We start from the raw sequence: 18,658 nt of genomic DNA, 5'->3' as shown, positions 1-18,658 counted from the left end.
ACAGGAAAAGCTGAAATGTTTGAGAGTAAGTTAAAAGAAAAATCAATAGAAAATAAAGAGGAGGAAATCTCAGATAAACTAGGAAGCCAGCATTGAAGTAGCAGGAAATGTGAAAAGATGGATCAGAGAAAGCACACATCAAGCCATGCCCTTATTCACCCTCCTCAGGTTCATATGTGGTGCATGTGGTAGTTTGAAAGACAATGGCCCCGAAAGAGAGTGGCACTATTAGGAGGTGTGACCTTGCTGGAGGAAGTGTGTCACTGTGGGGCGGGTGCTGAGGTCTCCTTTGCTCAGTCTACTCCTAGTGTCACAGTTCACTTCCAGGTTCCTTCGGGATCAGGATGTAGACTCTCCAGCATCACGCTTGCTTGCATGCCACCATACTCCCAGCCTCCATGCTCCCCTCCATAGTGATAATTGTCTAGACCTCTGAAATTATAAACCGCCACCCCAATTAAATGTTTTCCTTTATAAGAGTAGCTGTGGTCACCGGGCAGTGGTGGCACACGCCTTTAATCCCAGCACTTGGGAGGCAGAGGCAGGCAGATCTCTGTGAGTTTGAGGTCAGCCTGGCCTACAAACGCTAGTTCCAGGACAGGCTCCAAAAGCTATAGAGAAACCCTGTCTCGAAAAACAAAACAAAAACAGTTGCCATGGTCATGGTGTCTCTTCACAGCAATAGAAACCCTAAGACATTGCATTTATACACATGTAGGCAAAACATTCATATTAAATAAAAATAAATAATCTTTTTTGTTTTTCGATACAGGGTTTCTCTGTGTAACAGTCTTGACTGTCCTGGAACTAGCACTTGTAGACCAGGCTGGCCTTGAACTCACAGAGATCCTCCTGCTTCTGCCTCCCAAGTGCTGGGATTAAAGGCAAAAAAAATAAATAGATCTTAAAAAGAAAAGGTTCCCAACATAATATGAGATTTTAGACTTACATAAAAGCCCATCAAGGTCCCAGTCGAAAAGTGTTCAGAGCAAAGCTTTGTGGAAGGGTTAGGTGAACTGAGGAGAAACCAATCTTCAGCACCCCAACTAGAAAACTAGTCACTTGTCAATCTCAGGAGCCAGAATGGCACTGGCTTCTCTGCTTTCTTCACTGGGATTCAGAAGATCTGAAGCAGCCTTCAGATTCATGAGGAAAACTATTTCAACTAAAACTCCTCTTCTTAGTCCAAAGGCCTAATTAGTGTGAAGGTAGAGCATCTTCCATAGAGTGTCTCCTGCCTTGGGGAGCTGCTGGAGGAGCATGCGCTTCACGTATGAAGAAGGATTTATGATCTGCAGACATTACTCAACGTGGGCATTTAAGCAAAGAACAGGCTGAAACAGCTCAGTGGATGGGAGTGGCCACCAGTTCAGTTTGATCCCCAAAACTCACATGCTAGAATTAGTTATATGGTACAAAATAGATATATCAGGTAGAAGTATGATCATTTTTTACAGATATATTAGCTATGGATAATAGTCACAAGTTCATATGAGGTAAGTGAATATTGATTTAACTAAAAGCTCACTATGACTTTCAGTGGGAAAACAGAGGAAGGATGACAGCACGTGGAGAAGGGGAGGTGTGAGTGCTAAATTCTTACCCTGTGGTTTACAACAGCGTCTAAAGTTGGTTGTTTACACACAGGGCAGAATACCAGAAGAACCAACTAAAACAAATTAAGGAGGTTTATTTGGGCACATGGTTCTGCTTATTATTATGATATGTTAAACCTTATGATAGTTTATGTGTATGTTAGAAACCATATGGAAGTATATAATATAATATCTTTACAAATTATTTTAATAATGGACATCTCCACAAATTTGACCAGATTCTTATATTTTCTGACCATAATGAAATAAGAATAAAAAGTATGCTGAAACACACCAAATATTAGCATCTTAAGAAACTGTAACAACAGTCTTACCATGTAATGAAGTAAGGAATAAAATAATAAAAAGAAAAATGCCGACGCTCAAAACCTTTGATTTTTTAAAAATGTGTCAGTGTTTTGCCTGCATGTATAGTGCACTATGTGTGTGCAGTGCCCAAGGAGGCCAGAAGAGGGCGCTGGATTCCCTGGGACTGGTTATGTTGTTAACTGTCTCATGAATGCTGGGAACTGAACCTCCATCCTGCCTGAGCAGCCAGTGCTCTTGACTGAGCCGCCTCCCTGGCCCCCATAACTTCATACTTCAAACCTATATATCTTTTAAAAAACGATTAAATTTAAATTTTTAGTTAATGGATCCCTTGAGAAAGTTTATGGCAGAAAATAAAAAATAAAAATAGAACCATTTAGTTTCTTATTGATTTTTTTTTTTCTGTTTTCTAAGCTGTCTGAATTTCTTGTAACTCTCTTTCTACTGGTGGGTTGTGTCTTTTAGGACTTAAGCACAGATAGTCTAAAAATATCAGATCGCCTGAACTCGTTGGAGCAAGAGTTGTCGGAGAAAAGTTTACAACTTGAGAGCTGCACAGCTGAGGAGAAAATAAAGATCTCAGAACAGGTTCAGGCTCTCCAGAAAGAAAAGGATCAGCTCCAGCGACAAAGAGACAGTGTGGATGAGAAGCTTCAGAGTGGCAGAGTGCTGTCCCCCAAAGTAAGTCAGTACTCCTTGGAGCTGGAGTTGTCCTATGACGAGTGATGTGGGTCATGTGATCATAAACCTGATAAACCCTTCTGACTGTGTCAGCTAATGAGTTCATCTGGCATCTGTGTGGTTCTATAAGCCATGCTTGGTGAGAGACAGATGTCCTCACAGAATGGCATTCCGCATGGACCTTCCTGGACCACCAGGCACTAGAGAATCAATACATCCCTTGAGCGTGGCCTCAGGCACTAGGGAACCAATAGGTCTCTTGAGTGTGCCACTAGGGAACCAATAGGTCCCTTGAGTGTGCCACTAGGGAACCAATAGGTCCCTTGAGTGTGCCACTAGGAAACCAATAGGTCCCTTGAGTGTGCCACTAGGGAACCAATAGGTCCCTTGAGTGTGCCACTAGGGAACCAATAGGTCCCTTGAGTGTGCCACTAGGGAACCAATAGGTCCCTTGAGTGTGCCACTAGGGAACCAATACTCAACATCCCTTGTGCGTGCCTCCTCAGCTGATTCTCACCTGAAATCACAGATCACAGGAAAGTCTCTCCCATTCGTCTTTCAAGGAGAGCACATAGCTTGCTTTTTCTTTGTCACATTGTGAGGCCATTGCCCGTGTGCACAAACCATGGTGTGTAGTGGGGTCATGACAGCATGGAGGAGAGTCAGCTCTCCCTTCTTACCATGTGGGACTCAAGGGTCAGTCTTGGCCCTCAACTCATCTGTCACCTGGGTGTCTTTGGTGACATTGCTAGGTAGTTCACTACATAAAACATGCCTATGGCATTGAGAGTTAATTCTTTCTGTAGAAACTTGACTGAGAAAGGGCTGGGTTTTCAGAGAAAATTCTCTACCATTCACATGAAAACACAAATTCCAATGAAATACCTTCCACTTACAGTTTTCAGCTGAGAGGGCGTATAGCTTTTCCCGTCTGGTTTGGGTTTTAGTTTTTTGAGACAGGGTTTCTTCGTGCAGCCCTGGTTATCCTGGAATTAGCCTTGAACCTGAGATCCACCTGCCTCTGCTTGCCAACTGCTAGGATTAAAAGCATGCACCATCACCACCCAGCCTGGTTTTTTTTCTTTTTTTTTATGTAAGAATTGATTCTTTTGTTGGCTGTCAAATTACCCCAAACTTAGTCTTTTAGAACATGTTTTACTTCAGTGGGAAATGATCCCAGTGCCCTGAAATTTCTCTCCGGATATTTATCGTTATAGCCTATCTTTACCAAAGCAAGGGCAGCTGCCGAAAGAAGGTGAACCCCAGGAGCCTTGTGCTTTATGTGTTAGCCTGGGCAAGAGGAAGGCATTAGAGGGGCTCCTGAGGAACAGCAGGAAGGGTACCATGTAGGTTTCCTGTAAATCCAGTGTTGAATGAACTGATGAAGGGAATTCAGGCTACCGTAGACAGCTGTCTGCCAACTGAAGGGACTTTCCACACATCTGTTCACTATTTTATGACTTAGAGCTCCCAGAGCTCCGAACTTTCAGATAAGCACCTAAACACAGCAAGCTTTAAAGAATTTTGTCTGCCCAGGACTGCTACGAGGAAAACATGTAGAGGAAAACAAAGGAAGCCAACTGCTAGGTCGTGTTTCTCCTGAGAATCCATATTCTCATGGGGAAGATGGACATACTAGAAACTGAATTCCTAAAGAATATTAAACAGACAATTATGGGTACCGTAGTAAAGCTATAGTTACATTATCTACACAAAGTAGTGCAGAGTTCATCCGGGGAAAGCAGTGTCAGCGCTGCCATGGTGGATTGCAACCGTAAGTTGGATTTCAAAAAACATGGTGAATGTTTTGATAGAGCCATTACGAGATAGAGCAGCCAGAAGTGAGAAACCCGTTTGCAGAGGGCAGAGCCCATTGCTGGCAGACAGTGAAGCCATGGTCGTTAGTACATACCCACATCCTAGCACTTGGGAGGCTGGGCAGACGACTGCAAGTCAAGGCCAGCGACAGGCGAGGTCGCTCTCACAGGAAATGGCTTCTGTTCCCTGTGGAATTCTGTGGCAGAACATTGGCAACACTCCCTGAACAATACCGTCCCAGGTGGAACACAGCTGGGTTCCGCTGAGCCCTGCAAGCTTCTCTGGCTTTCTTTGGCTTAACTGAAGTGCCTCTGCTCTCGCTGCTGTGTTCTAAAGCCAAGGTCAGCATCTCAATAGGTCGCTAGAGGTGCATTATCAGGAGATTCTAAAGTGACCAGGACGTGAATAGGTATGGGATAGCTTGCAATTTTGATGTTTTTAAATTGCTTCAAATTATTTTCTCTTTTTACAGTCATTATTTTTCTAATTATATTTTTTACAAGAAATGATAGACATTAGATCATTTTAGTAGCAGATTGCCCAACAATTCACTGGAAACAGAACACTTCCATTTTTTGATGAAATACAAAAATTAAAATTTACATATTTGAGACTGGGTGGTGGTGGCATGTGGCAAACCCCTTGACCAGCAAGGAAGAAACGACCACGGTCGAGGATTCTTCTCACATCACACTTTATTGGAGCCTCTTGGTTAAAGGGAGAGCAGGAAGCGAGAGAGAGCAAGAAACAAAAGAGAACAAGAAGAGAGAGAGAAAGCGAGAGAGAGCAAGAGCCAAGTGGCATCTGCTTAAATAGGGTGAGGGGACTCGGGTACTGCCCTGATTGGTAAATACCAGTCTGCTGATGCCTGGAGCCTCAGGATTGGCCAGTGACAAGGCTCAATTGTGCATGTGCAGGCAAAGGGCGCTCAACCCCACGCAGCAATACCAAATAAGGACTTGATTACCTCCAAGCTGCAGGAACGCCAGCGCCATCTTGTAATGGCAATTTCTCCGGATGGCTCCCTACAGTGGCACACACCTTTATTCCCAGCACTTGGGAGGCAGAGGCAGGCAGATCTCTGTGAGTTCAAGGCCAGCCTTGGTCTATAGAGTGAGTTCCAGAACAGCCAGGGCAACACCACAGAGAAACCCTGTCTCAAAAAAAAAAAAAAGAAAAAGAAAAGAAGAAGAAGAAGAAAAGAAGAAGAAAGAAGAAGAAGAAGAAAAAGAAGAAGAAAGGAAGAAGAAAGAAGAAGAAGAAGAAGAAGAAGGGAGGAGCTCAAAGTCTCTTAGGGCTGGAGAGATGGCTCAGTGGTTAACAGCACTGGCTGCATCCAGAGGACTGGAGTTCCCAGCACCCATTTCAAGTGGCTCACCATCACTTGTAACTCCAGCTCCAGGGGAACTCATGTAATCTTCTGCCTTCTGGGAGTACCTGCACACATGTGGCATACACACACACAGACATGTACATACACATAAATGAAAATGCGAAGTCCAAAGTCTCTTTAACTCTGGGCTGCTGCGGAATAAAGTTACACACTTTCCTAGCCCTGCAGGAGAGAGCTGGGGCATATAGACAATCAGCAGTGTAAATCCGGATCCCGTAGCTCAGCGCCTGGGCCCTGGGACTCCCTCACTGCCGTTTTCCAGCTCCAAAAGGCTGAACGGTCTCATCTCTGCCATCTGTAGTATACAGTGTGACTTGCAGCTTGTGCCCGCTCCCTGTACACCTGCCACTGTCCTTGCCAGACGTTCACAGCCCCAGCATCTCTTAATGTTCTCCACTACAACCAGGGTTGCGCGTTCACCAATGGGCCCTCCGGAACACCTGGCCTTTCTGTCCCTGCCACATGCCACCAGGCTCTCTGTGATTCCTGCAATCTTGCGTCTCTCATGCTTTGTGGGAACTTTTATAAATTGCCGAGTTTGGCTACCAGTGTGAGACATAGTATTGGCCCCTTGGACCCAGCTTCTGTGTGCTGACCCTGAGCAGATGCTTCCCTGCTGCCTCAATGGGAGGCACTTCGTTTAGTGGGGTGGTTCTCAGCCCCAGCCAATCCATCATTCTCACTTCTCGCTCCATGCCTCACCATGGCCCCACCACAGTTCCCTCCGACCTGCCCATTCCAGGCCTCCAGCATCTGTGTTTCTCTTAGCTTCTTTATCTTCCTCGCCCACAATGTTTATTAAAAGCTCTGAGCACCCAGCAGCTTTTTTAGCCCTCAGTTTAAGGTCTTCTACATCTTTCTCTAAACTGTGGTCAGGTCCACCAGCTCTCCTCTGCTGCCAGTCTCTGCCCTGGCGTCCTTTCTGCCACCCTGGTAAAGCCCTCTGAGCGAAGCAGCTCCAGTAAGGAAAGGTTGTTCAGCTCACAGGTGCGTCCTCCCCTCAGGGAAGTCAGGGCAGGAGCATGAGAAAGAACCTGAAACAGAGACGTGCAGCAGCACTGCTTGCTGGCGCATGTGCAGGCTGGGGCTCCGATCGCTTTGTAGACAGCCCAGACATGTCAGCAGTCACGACAGTCCCGCACAGGTCTATCCCCAGGTCGGCCTTGTCTCGGAAACCCCTGCTTAAGATGCTGACTCGCGGTGTCAAGCTGACAGATCTAACTGGGAACATGAGAACTAGGTCTAACTGTTTCGGGGTGCCAGCTAACCTCTCACCATCCTCCCCACTTAGAGTTTCTGATGGCCATTGTTCTACTCCCCATGTGTAGGTTGTCAGGATTTTTTAATCTTGCTCAAATGCGTTGAAAATGCTTCGTCTTCATTTTTCTGCATGAGGCTTGTCTTATTAAGTCAATGCTTTGCACAGCTGCACATGTTGTTGGAGGTGACAAGATGAACGCGGAAGTTTGCTAATAATTCAGAGCTGTTCTCTAGTAAGTGGTGTACAGGAGGAAAACACAGTAACCTTTCTGTCTGTTCTGCCTTTTCAACTTCAGTTCCTTCTTTTATGTCTAAACATTCTTTCATCCCAAATGTACATGTAACACAATACTTGCATGAAAACTTTTGTTAGTCTTTTGTTTTATTTCTTGATTGAGAGTGTTTAATTTAAAACATTTAGAGACTACTGCTTTAGGCCGATGTTCTTGGGGAAGCCTCTTAGAAAAATAAATCCTTAGGACACACCCAGACCTACTCTCTCATAATCTTTATCAACATCTTCAGTTTAGATGAGAGTTTACAAGTGTGTGCTGTGACGGTTTACCATGGCCACTTACCTTGAGTTCGTGGGACCCACAACCGTAGGTGGTAGTCACTGTGTTTTCACCCCTTCACTCTTTTAAAGTTTCATGTGGTTGTGCGTGTGCACGTGAATGTATACACTTACACATGTATGCGTGTGCATGCATGTGTGCCATTCCGCATATACAGAGGTCTGTGGACAGCTGGGAGTTGGCTCTTTACTCTGTCGTGCGGATTCCAGGGAACAGGCTCAGGTAGTCAGGCTTGGCAGCAAAAGCCTTTCCCTGAGCCGTGTCAGTGCCCGTGGGCGGCAGCTGTTTGGAGTAGTAGCCCTCAGAATTCCATAGTTAGACCACCTCGTTTGCTTAGCCATTCCTTAACTTATATTCAAAACTGTGAAAACTAAAATTATGCTAAGTAGTTCTCAGCACACCTTTGATATTTATTTGTGATAAAATACAATCTGAGTATCAATTAAAAAGTCAGACTGTTCTCTTTAGATAACTCACTTCTAGGCTCCTTTTCCTTACTCACCTATGAACCTCTCAGAGGTATTTAAGATGGTTTTCTTTCTTCTGTTGGGGCTGAAAAAATGGCTTCAGTGGCTAGAACCTGGGTTCAGTTCCTGCATCCACGCTGGGCAGCTTGCAGCCGCCTGTCACTCCAGCTCCAGTCCTGCCAGTATCCTCGCCTGGATTCTGCAGGGCACCTGCACGCATGTGCACAGACAGTACGCAGATAGACATAATTTAAACGTTGTAAAAATTAATCTCTCAAAATACATTTTGTTTATTTTGGAACAATTATTATATAATCAAAGGATGGTTAGCCCGGAGAAATGGCAATTGAATGTTTTCCCCAAATCGTTCTCCCAGAAGATTTAATAAGATGGCCTTTTAAAGTGAGTGCTCGACTCCCTGCTAGATGAGGTCACTCTCTGATTCTCAAGATGAGAAAAGGAGGTCTGTGAGTCACTGGAAAACCCTCAGGAGAGGTGGAAAAAATAATCAGACATATGAAAATTTTAAATTTTCATTAAGTCCTTCAACAGTTTACACCACGTGATAAATACTGTGCTGAGCAGATGTGTGTGGGGGCAAAGCCGTCTTCCTGAAGAAGCTTGCTCTGGGGACCTCAGTGCAGACACAGGACACAGAGACAGCCACCTCTCAGTCACCAGGGATCCGAGTTCCCCTCCTTCCTTCCGATAGCCTTAATCTGGACAACTCAAAGGCCAGTTTTCTGTTCTGATACACGCTGTATATTATCTAATGCTATATTGCCACCATTTAAAATAACACTGCATAGGAGGGTTTTTTTTTTCTCAGAAGGGGGTTAAAACAGCTCTTGAACTCATGATTCCCCTGCCTCAACCTTCCAAGTGCTGGAGTTTTAGGCATATGCTTCTACGGCTGGTCCATTTCCTAGGAATCCTATGACGTGTCCCAGTCCTGAGTCCTGACTACTCTGTCACCTCTGCTCCTTTCCTTCCAGACTCTGCTGGTTGCAGTGCTCAGCCGCTGGCTCCCAGTGCAATGTCCCCTCCTCCTGACCTAGCGCTGTCTGCTTTGCCAGGTCTTTGGAGGTACAACAGTACCCCCATCATCAGTGGGGATTCTACATTTAAATGCACTAGAGGACTATGGAGGGAGATGACAGTATTGCAGATTCTGTGAGCTGAGGTCATGTTCAGGTGTATCCTCTGGATTAGGTAGTCAGTGTTTGCTGCATAGCCTTGGAACATCATGGAACCCATTTAGCTTTTGTTTCTTCCATTTTGTTATGTAATGTTTGTGGTAAAGATTGGACATCTCTGTTAAGTGACCCATCCTATGGTGAGAGTCATGGAATAGTCCCTTAGACGGAGACTCTGTCACATGGTAAGACCCAAAGTAAGCGTACAACAAAGTTCAGGCTATAACTTTTTTTTTTAAGATAAATGCTCTCTGTGGTCCCTAGGAAGAACATCTTCTTTTCCAACTTGAAGAAGGAATAGAAGCTTTGGAAGCCGCAATTGAATTCAAGAACGAAAGCATCCAGAGTCGCCAGAACTCACTTAGAGCATCGTTCCAGACTCTCTCTCAGAGTGAGGCAGATGTCGTGGGGAAACTAGTTTGCCTGAATCTTACCGAGATCAGAGCTATTCTTTTCAAATATTTTAAAAAGGTATGTATCCAAGGAACAACACTTTTCTTACAAAAGAGGGTCAGGGTCCCCTTATTTATCCTGAACTAAGTGCTGGGCTGGGAGAGCTGGCGCTTTGACTTCCGTTAAGCACTGTTCTCTTTACGTTACTGAGCGCTTCCAGAAAGGTGTGTGAATTATCAAAATAAACCTAACTTTGTGAGGTCCCCTTGATAGGAGGTCTTTTTTAGACAAATTAATTTATATACTTCCTTATTTCTTGCTTCTAAACATAAATGCTATCCATGAGAAGTCTAGGGCCCTGCAGGCTGTCGTTCCTCCACCGTGTGGATACATGAACCTGGTGCGTTTCTGACCATGATGCCTGAGTTGACCGGAGACGAAGTGGTGCTCCGGTGGCAGTGACAGTAACAGGTTTATAATCTGGATTGCTTAATCAGGTTATCTTACAGAGCTGGCAACTTTCTGATACTGGCATACTTTGTATCATTGAGAACTATATTCTTATTTTCTCTATTATTTTTTCATTTAAATATGTACCATTTCCCCCTAAAAATATATTGAATTAGTGAGAATATCCAACAGTTGATACAAAATAAGACAAATACTTTTTCAAGGTGTGGTTGTGTAAAATAGAAAGTGAATGCAAAGCTCACATAGTGGCGCACACCTTTAATCCCAGCACTTGGGAGGCAGAGGCAGGTGGATCTGTGAGTTCGAGGCCAGCCTGGTCAACAGAGAGAGTCCAGAGCAGCCAGGGCTACACAGTGAGACCGTCTCGAAACAGATAAGTGAAAATATTAGTCAGTCTCCTGAGACTGTGACAGGAGTAGGTGGCTGCTGCTGGCATTGTATTTTGTTGGCATGTGGCCTAGGCTTGGAGACAGAGTCTCGGGTGGCATCCTGAGGGCTCAGCCAAGGCCACTGTGTGGAAGTGGGTGTTGTTTTGTGGCGGTCATTTGAGAGTCCTGTCAGGATCTACTGCACAGACGCTGTCCACGGTGCTCTGCTTCCTATGGCACAGCAGACACACGTACGGCCTGAAGTGGCACCTCTGTGCTTCAGGCCAGAATACTCTGTAACTGAGGACAGAGTGGATGCTGTAAGAATATAGCATCCCCAATATCCATGTGGACTAGAGGAACAGAGTTACAGAATTATAGCCAGGCGTGCTGGCACGTGACTATATATTCCTAGCACTTAAGAGGCAAGTTCGAGGCCAGGACTATATAGCAAAAACCATGTCTCCAAAAGAAATAGCAAGCAAGAAGGAGAATTATAAAATCTGAACTCAGAGATCATATCTAATAAGTTTTAGAAGGGCAACTATTAGTGAAATATTATGTTGAAAATGAAAATATTACCAATTCAGAATGCCAACAAATTCAAAAGGTTGTTAGGCTATTTTCTAGTTATGTTTTAAAACATTTGCCATGTATCCTACACCTTTAAAAGGCACTTAAGATCTTATTGAGGTTAAGTAGCTCCAACTTCATGTAGTCCAAGAAAAGTATACTAATCTATATTGTCAGACTATGTAAGATACCTTCTTAAAAGGTCAAAACCCATCTTTGATAGGTGATTAATTTGCGAGAAGCTGAACGCAAACAACAGCTGCAGAATAAGGAGATGAAGATGAAGGTTCTGGAGCAGGATACTCTGATCCACGAGTTAGAGTCTGCCCTGGAGCACCTGCGGCTGCAGTGTGACCGGAGACTGATCCTCCAGCAGAAGGAGCATGAACAAAAGATGCAGTTGTTGTTAGATCACTTCAAAGGCAAGTCCTTGGAGGTCAGCTGGGTCAGGGGCGTGCTGAGGAAGGAAGCCAGGCCCCATGCCATCTCCCAGTGTGTGTACATAGTTGCTCCTTTACATGTGTGGCTACCATGTTTTGTGTCATTTGGTGTAAGATGACTCATGCTCGAAGTGCCGTCCCCTTTGCTTGCTCCCAGCACTAAAGAAGGCCTGTCATCCTGGCGGGTGGTTGCTGGCGAGTGATCCGTCTTTCCATGTACAGACGAAGTGATAGATTCTGTTGCAACTCCCAATTCTATTTCTTGTTATAACTTTAGTTGATTATAAAATGTTATGCATTAAGGTTAGATCATAGATCAAAATTGATGGGTACATAATATTGTAATATTAGTGGCCAGCAGTGGTTCAACAATAGATTCTGGTGTTGGAGAGCTATCACAGTAGTCTGGCCTCACGTTACCTGAGGAGCGGGCTGGTGTCCACACAGGCACTGCGGCAGCACAGTCCTTGCTAGCTGAGCCTGCTTCCACTCTAATTCAGGCTGCTCAGCCCTGACACTCATGATCACAGAGCTGCGATTGGTTGAAGGGATTTGAAAGAAGTAGAAAATTGGAAAACATAAATTTGGGTCTTGAGGAAATGACAGCAGCTTAACTTTCCAGTGTTCATGTCTCTGCACAGTGAACAGGACTTCCCTTGGCCTGTCCCACAACCACTGCATTCAGACACACCTTCTCCTTTCTGTAGCCATGTCTAAGAGTGGGAGCTGAATAGAACGCTGTTGTTTTGAGACGACTGGGATCACACACCAGTAACTCATAGCTCGCTTGGAAGAGTCCTTACAGATCATGTGTGAAGCCTGGGTTCATTGCTACCACCTCTTATTCTCATGATTCTCATGATACTGTGTCTCAAAAAATCAATAAAAATCAAATTGTTTCTATAGTTATGCATACAGATTATGCACAATAGCTATAATTATAATTAACAATTTGAGAATTTTCTAATTTCAGCTGTATTCATATGGGAAATTAAACTGATAAGCTATATGGCTTTTGATTGGTTGGCCTTTTTGGTTTTGGTGCTGAAGACCAGACCCTGGGACCTTGCACGTCATTTTTAAAGCTAGATGATGGGTTAAATAAGATATAAGAATAGCAAAAGAAGATGGAAACCAAGTTTTTTTATATATGTACTATACAAAGGAGGGTGTAAGTCTGGAAGTGTTTTCTGAAGATCAGAAAACTAGATTTTATCATTGTAGAACAGTGGTACACAGTCACAAATATTATTACCTAGAACATCAACCAAAGCTTCCACTCCCATTCTGTAGTGTTTTTCTTTATTATTTAACCTTTCTAGACTCATTACTAACAGCTTTTCTGTTTGTGGGTTTTTTCTGTGTATTTCTTGGGCCTATAACCCAGGCATATAACTTTCCATATAGCCACAGTCTGATGCAAGCCCCAGGTAATGTATTAACATAGATGATGTGCAGAGGTCTACACACTTGAGCTGTTTTCTAGAGGAATGCCCGTTTCTGTTGTTCTTGATAAGCCATGGCGAAGGCGCCGAGGCAGGGCAGGAAGTAGCTGGCAGAGAGTAGGAAGAGAAGGGAACGAAGGGATCGATCCTTTGAAGAAAGGTGTATAGCGAGAAGAATCCATACTGTGGCTGCGGAAATCCTTTCAGGCAACAGATCCATATAAATGCTTCTGACCCTTTAACGCGAGTCTGGAGCTATTCTGAGCTATAGTTTTGAGTCAGTTGTGTAAGCCAAGGTTAAATGTCAATTTTTGCTTTGTAGAGCAAGATGGAGAAGGCATTATAGAAACCTTTAGAAAATATGAAGATAAAATCCAGCAGCTGGAAAAGGATCTTTACTTCTATAAGAAAACCAGCAGAGATCTTAAGAAGAAACTGAAGGAGACTACCGGAGGAGCATCGCCGTGGCGGCTCTCACTAGCAGAGCGTAAGGCTTCAGGTGTCACCTGACATGCTAACCCTCTTCCCAAGTGACAAGTTGTTTAGGGGAGGTGCTTAATTTCTCTCTGTAGACAAACTGTTTACTCGGTTTGTGTATAAGACAGACCCATGGGAAGTGCTGGGGAAATGAACGTGTGTGTGTGTGTGTGTGTGTGTGTGTGTGTGTGCAGAGAGAGAGAGAGAGAGAGAGAGAGAGAGAGAGAATCATAATGTTTTTCTTTTCTTTTTTTGTTTGTTTGTTTGGTTTGGTTTTTGAGATAGGGTTTCTCAATGTAGTCCCAGCTGTCCTGGAACTAGCTCTAGTAGAACAGGCTGACCTCGAACTCACAGAGATCCTCCTGTCTCTGCCTCCCAAGTGCTGGGAGTAAAGTGCACCTGACCACCATCCCAAGTGATTGTTTTGTTTTGTTTTTTTTATTACGGGCATGCCTTTATTAATTATGGAAAATATTCAAGTTAAATTTGAAAATGAAAGTATAATATGCCCAAAGCATTGTTTAAAAAATATATTAACTCCAAATAAAGGTGGTTTCAAATAATATGTTATGGTAGTTTAAATACTGCGCTTAATTCTTTCTTGTGCAGTGAATCAGTGAACTGAACCCCTTGCCTCTTGTCTAGGAGTGCCGCACTCACACGCGCTCTTGTCTAGGAGTGCCGCACTCACACGCACTCTTGTCTAGGAGTGCTGCACTCACACGCGCTCGGCAAGCGTATGGTGAGGCTTAGGCTCAACTCAAACGTGTGAATCTGCCCTGGAGTGCACCAGCATGGACAGTAGCTATAGGATTGTTCATTTCACTTCAATCACCAGTTAGGGTTGTAGCTACAGGTTTGTTCATGTTCTCATTCGCTATTGAGGGATGTACTTGACTTTCAAACATTAAAAATGTGTGAAGTTTAAATATACAAGCTGTGTTAAAATTACAAACTATAGAATGATTGCTTTTATTAATTGCCTACTATGGGGCAATTACTTTTGTTGTCCTTGGCTCTTAGCCCTTAGGGCAGCCTAGCATCTGTTACTTTCCTGTATTATAAAAAACCAGCCACTGTAAACAGGAGATGCAGTGGTCAGGAGGACTGGCTGCTCTGGCTATGGACCTGGGACCCACATGGTGGCCAGCGGACACCTGTAACTCCAGTTCCAGAGGCTCAGAAATCCTCTGGCCTCACACAGATAGATGTACACAAAAACACATAATAAAAATAAATAAATCTTTTTAAACAAGATTTTTAACAATATTGTCCAAATGAAAGTAAAACCATGTGTTCCTAAGGTCAGTCCTAAGGCATGCCCTCCAGACATTTAAAGATATGACTAAAGGGAGGGGAGGGGAGGGGGAGGGAAAAGAGAGGCAGGGAGTAGGTGGAAATTTAAAAGAAAAAAAAAGATATGACTAAACTCAGACATATCCTTGTCTAATAATTAAATGTACATATGTAAAATTAGCCCCTTCATAATAGAACAGTTACCATGACAGAGTACTCTACAAAAGTCAAAAGTTCCTGGAAGGTTATACATTGTTCCTTTTTATAAGACCTCAAAATAGGGGGGCAATGAATATTTCTGAAATAACCTGACCCTAAATCACAGACTACAGATGGATAACAGAATACTGCTATCATGCGAGGGGGCCAACATGACCAGATTTTCATACATGTATGTGATGAGGAAGGTCTGGAGATAAGGGCAGAGCAAGCTTAACTTGGCCAGGACTTGGCATTAACGAGTAACCAGCCAAGCGGAGGACAAAGATAGAGGGAGGTGGAAGGATGGGGAGGAGCTCGCTGGTCTTGCAGAGGACCCGGACTTCAGTTCCTGGTACTCATGTCAGGTGGCTCGTAACCGCCTGTGAGTCCAGCTCCAGGGACTCTGACACCCTCGCTGCCTCCTCAGGCCCTGCACACACACGATACCCATACATACATGCACTTATATACACAACTCTCCAAACTAGAGAGGTGGCTCTGCAGTTAAAAGTACTGCCTGCTCTTTCAGAGAGCCCAGGTTTGGTTCCCAGCACCCACATGGCAGCTCACAGTCATTGCCAGCTCTAGTCCCAAAGATGTGAGGTGTGCAGACACAGGCAGGCAAACATCCGTATGCATAAAACACTGAATTGCATTAAACTATAGAAAAAATGAATAGCTATTTCTTTAAAAAGATGTCAGAGACACACAAAGTACTCAAGTTTCTAGAGAGTACCAAAATCACTACTTGATTTTTCATCGTCAATGAGTTGAAAAAAAAAATGTTATTCACGCCGGGTGGTGGTGGCACATACCTTTAATCCAGCACTCAGGAGGCAGAGGCAGGCGTATCTCTGAGTTCGAGGCCTGCCCGGTCTACAGAGCAAGTTCCAGGACAGACTCCAAAGCTACAGAGAAACCCTGTCTCAAACAACAACAACAACAACAAAAATGTTATTCACATTTCAAGATGTTTATGTGAGTCAGGATTGATTCGTAGCCACACATCTATTTGAAGATGTCATTAAGTAAAAATCTGAAAGCATCATATATATAATAGTCATAATGATGTGATTTGTTAGCCTGTTGTCCCAAAAGTACCTGGTTTTGAGAAGATGTTTGCTTTGTTTGTGTGGCTCCTCCTTAGAACGTGATGCTGGAGATGGAGTCCTGAATCTGGAAGAGGCGGCTTCTGAAGAGTCAAAATGGGCCTCTAGAACTGAAAAGACAAAATTGAACGGAGGAGAAAGAGAAGGAGACAGTTCTTCAAGCGGCTTAGAAACGGAAACGGTGCCACAGCAGATTCGGGAGGGAAGCCCAGACTCACTTCCAGTCCATGGCTCAGTAGCACCCTCTAGTGGCCATCTGCCGAGCAGTGCCGATAAACCAGGGGCCCCTTTCTTCACACAGCTGCAGAGTCCACCGCTGCCCCAGTTCCAGACACTGAGAAGTGCGGGGCAGTTCCAGGGTGTCAAGCCTGTTAAACTGTGTCGCAGAGAGTTACGTCAGATTTCTGCCTCGGAGCTGTCATTACGGCGCTCCAGTCTTGGAGCTGGGGTCCGGTCGGTGACTGCTGATTCCCTTGAAGTATCCGAGGAAACCTAGTCACTTCAAAGCATAGGCCCTGGACAATAAAACTTCTAATTTAGCAATCATGTGAGAGGTCCCTTTTTCTCACTTACAGAATGAAAGCCCAGGGTCACCAGCTTCTTCCCAGGACACAGAAAGGTCTTGGGTACTAGAGTGTATTTTAGGGTTTACTGTTTTATAAATGGGTTTTTGAATGCTTGGTACATTGAACTGTTTCTACTTATGTAAGTGTACTGAAGTTCTCTGCCATATTTCCTTTATTTTTTAATACATTTGAAGAACAAAACTAAGACCAAAACACACTTCAAATGTATATTATTCTATATAATATAAAGGCATATCTTAGAAGTACATTTTAACCCTCAAGTATTAGAATGTTTAAGTATACATATATTGCTGTTTTTTAAACTGCAGATAAACCCCAACTGTGCCAGAGTTCTCTACCTGCCGTGTTTGTTTGGTAAGACAGAAATGTTTGCCAGAATTCAGCCTGGGGGCAAGGGTGTGTTACAGCTCTTGGGATCCACAGAGGTGTTACGTCAGCCTTAACTCTAACATGGCATCTTTCATTTTTATAGTTATTTTATATTCTTTGTGTGATGATACAACAGACTGCAAATTTCCATCTTTGTCCTGCCCTGTGCACCGCACATCCCTCTCATATGATGCCAGTTGTGGGCCATGTCCGCAGCTCCAGGGACAGTAACACAGAACATTCCACCATTCTAAGGAAAGACACCACTGTGAGCAGTGTGGTCTTATAAGGGTATGCATGGGTAATGCATCCGTCAGATAGGCGAAGAGCTGAGGCTTGACAGCCTCAGGTTTCCAGCTTCACAGGCTTGACGGCACTGGGTGTCAACATGTCCATGCAATCTCGTTAGTTTTTCTGGTTCAATTAAATGAGCAGTAGTTCTTCCCTACCGCGTTTGTCTGTGATAGACAGCATCCCAATGTAATGCCATGAAGTATTTTGTTTTCCAGACCTTCATGTATAAGCCAAAGTTGGGGTGGTTTTTTTTTTCCCTGCTGGTTCATTTTGAAAGTGTATCTTTCACACACACACACACACACACACACACACACACACACACGCACGCACAATCATATATTAGTCTTGTGACAAAAGTGAGTGCCTTTAACTAAACATAAGTTATATATTAAGCTGGGTGTGGTCTACACAGTGAGCTCTAGGACAACCAGGACTACATAGAGAGACCCTGTCTCAAAAACCAAAACTTATGGACTAGTAAAAACCTTTTTATTAATGAGGGTACTAATTGTAAATTCCTTTTTAAATAATGTGCTATGCCTTAATAAATAATTCATACAATTATGTGTTTTGATGCTAGAATTCCTCTTGCCTACCAATTCAAACATTCACTTTACCTGTGGAAATATAAAATCGTGTTCTCACTAGCAGAGCAACAGAAGTTATATAAAACTGTAATGATCATATCAGATAATACAGCTGTGAATTGATTGCCGTGTAACAAAGGTATATTTTCCCCATTTTTTGTTAAACATTTAATTTGTATCTTGTATATGCTCTGATAGATTTTATTTATATACTCAAACATATATACATAATATCCCAAACATGTGATTTAGGTGTGAACAATTCATTCTAGTTAGGTCAGTATGCTAATAGAGTAATCAAAATATAAGATACATCCTCCCAAGATTCCATTTTCCCATTGAGGGAATGAATGTTCATGCTTTTGCCTGCTCGGATGTGCATGCTTTTGCCTGCTCGGATGTGCATGCTTTTGCCTGCTCGGATGTGCATGCTTTTGCCTGCTCGGATGTGCATGCTTTTGCCTGCTCGGATGTGCATGCTTTTGCCTGCTCGGATGTGCATGCTTTTGCCTGCTCGGATGTGCATGCTTTTGCTTGCTCATGCATATTCACTGTGCATGTGCCTCTGGGGGCCAGAGAAGGAAGTTGATGACTTTCCTCGTAATATTTTGGAAAAGGGTTTCTCACTGAACCTGATCACTATTTAGACTAAGTTGGCGAGGCAGAAAGACCCCAAGAGCACCAGTTCCCGTCTGCCACCACGTGCTGGGGTTAGAGTCTTCACCACCAC

The 18,658-nt window shown here is 43.8% G+C and overlaps 1 protein-coding gene across 4 annotated transcripts in view; it reads left to right on the top strand.

The window, feature by feature from the left end:
• The window catches only part of Kif27 (kinesin family member 27), a 74,554-nt gene extending 56,652 nt beyond the window's left edge, over positions 1–17,902 (top strand). For 3 of the 4 annotated variants that reach the window (XM_085699624.2, XM_048447685.3, XM_048447686.3), the window contains exons 14-18: positions 2,391–2,606; positions 9,580–9,786; positions 11,344–11,542; positions 13,328–13,504; positions 16,127–17,902. In XM_085699624.2, coding sequence (XP_085555750.1) covers positions 2,391–2,606; positions 9,580–9,786; positions 11,344–11,542; positions 13,328–13,504; positions 16,127–16,584 — 1,257 coding nt within the window. In that variant the 3' untranslated portion in view covers positions 16,585–17,902. The remainder of the gene's footprint in view (positions 1–2,390; positions 2,607–9,579; positions 9,787–11,343; positions 11,543–13,327; positions 13,505–16,126) is intronic. The other variant, XM_048447688.3, reaches the window with a different exon arrangement.
• Positions 17,903–18,658: the final 756 nt, after the last annotated feature.

Source organism: Myodes glareolus, chromosome 14, assembly GCF_982192425.1.
Source record: "Myodes glareolus chromosome 14, mMyoGla1.1, whole genome shotgun sequence".
In the NCBI taxonomy this organism is placed as follows: domain Eukaryota; kingdom Metazoa; phylum Chordata; class Mammalia; order Rodentia; family Cricetidae; genus Myodes; species Myodes glareolus.
The sequence above is the reverse complement of the archived record's forward strand: the minus strand, read 5'-3'. Positions and strand labels throughout refer to the sequence as shown.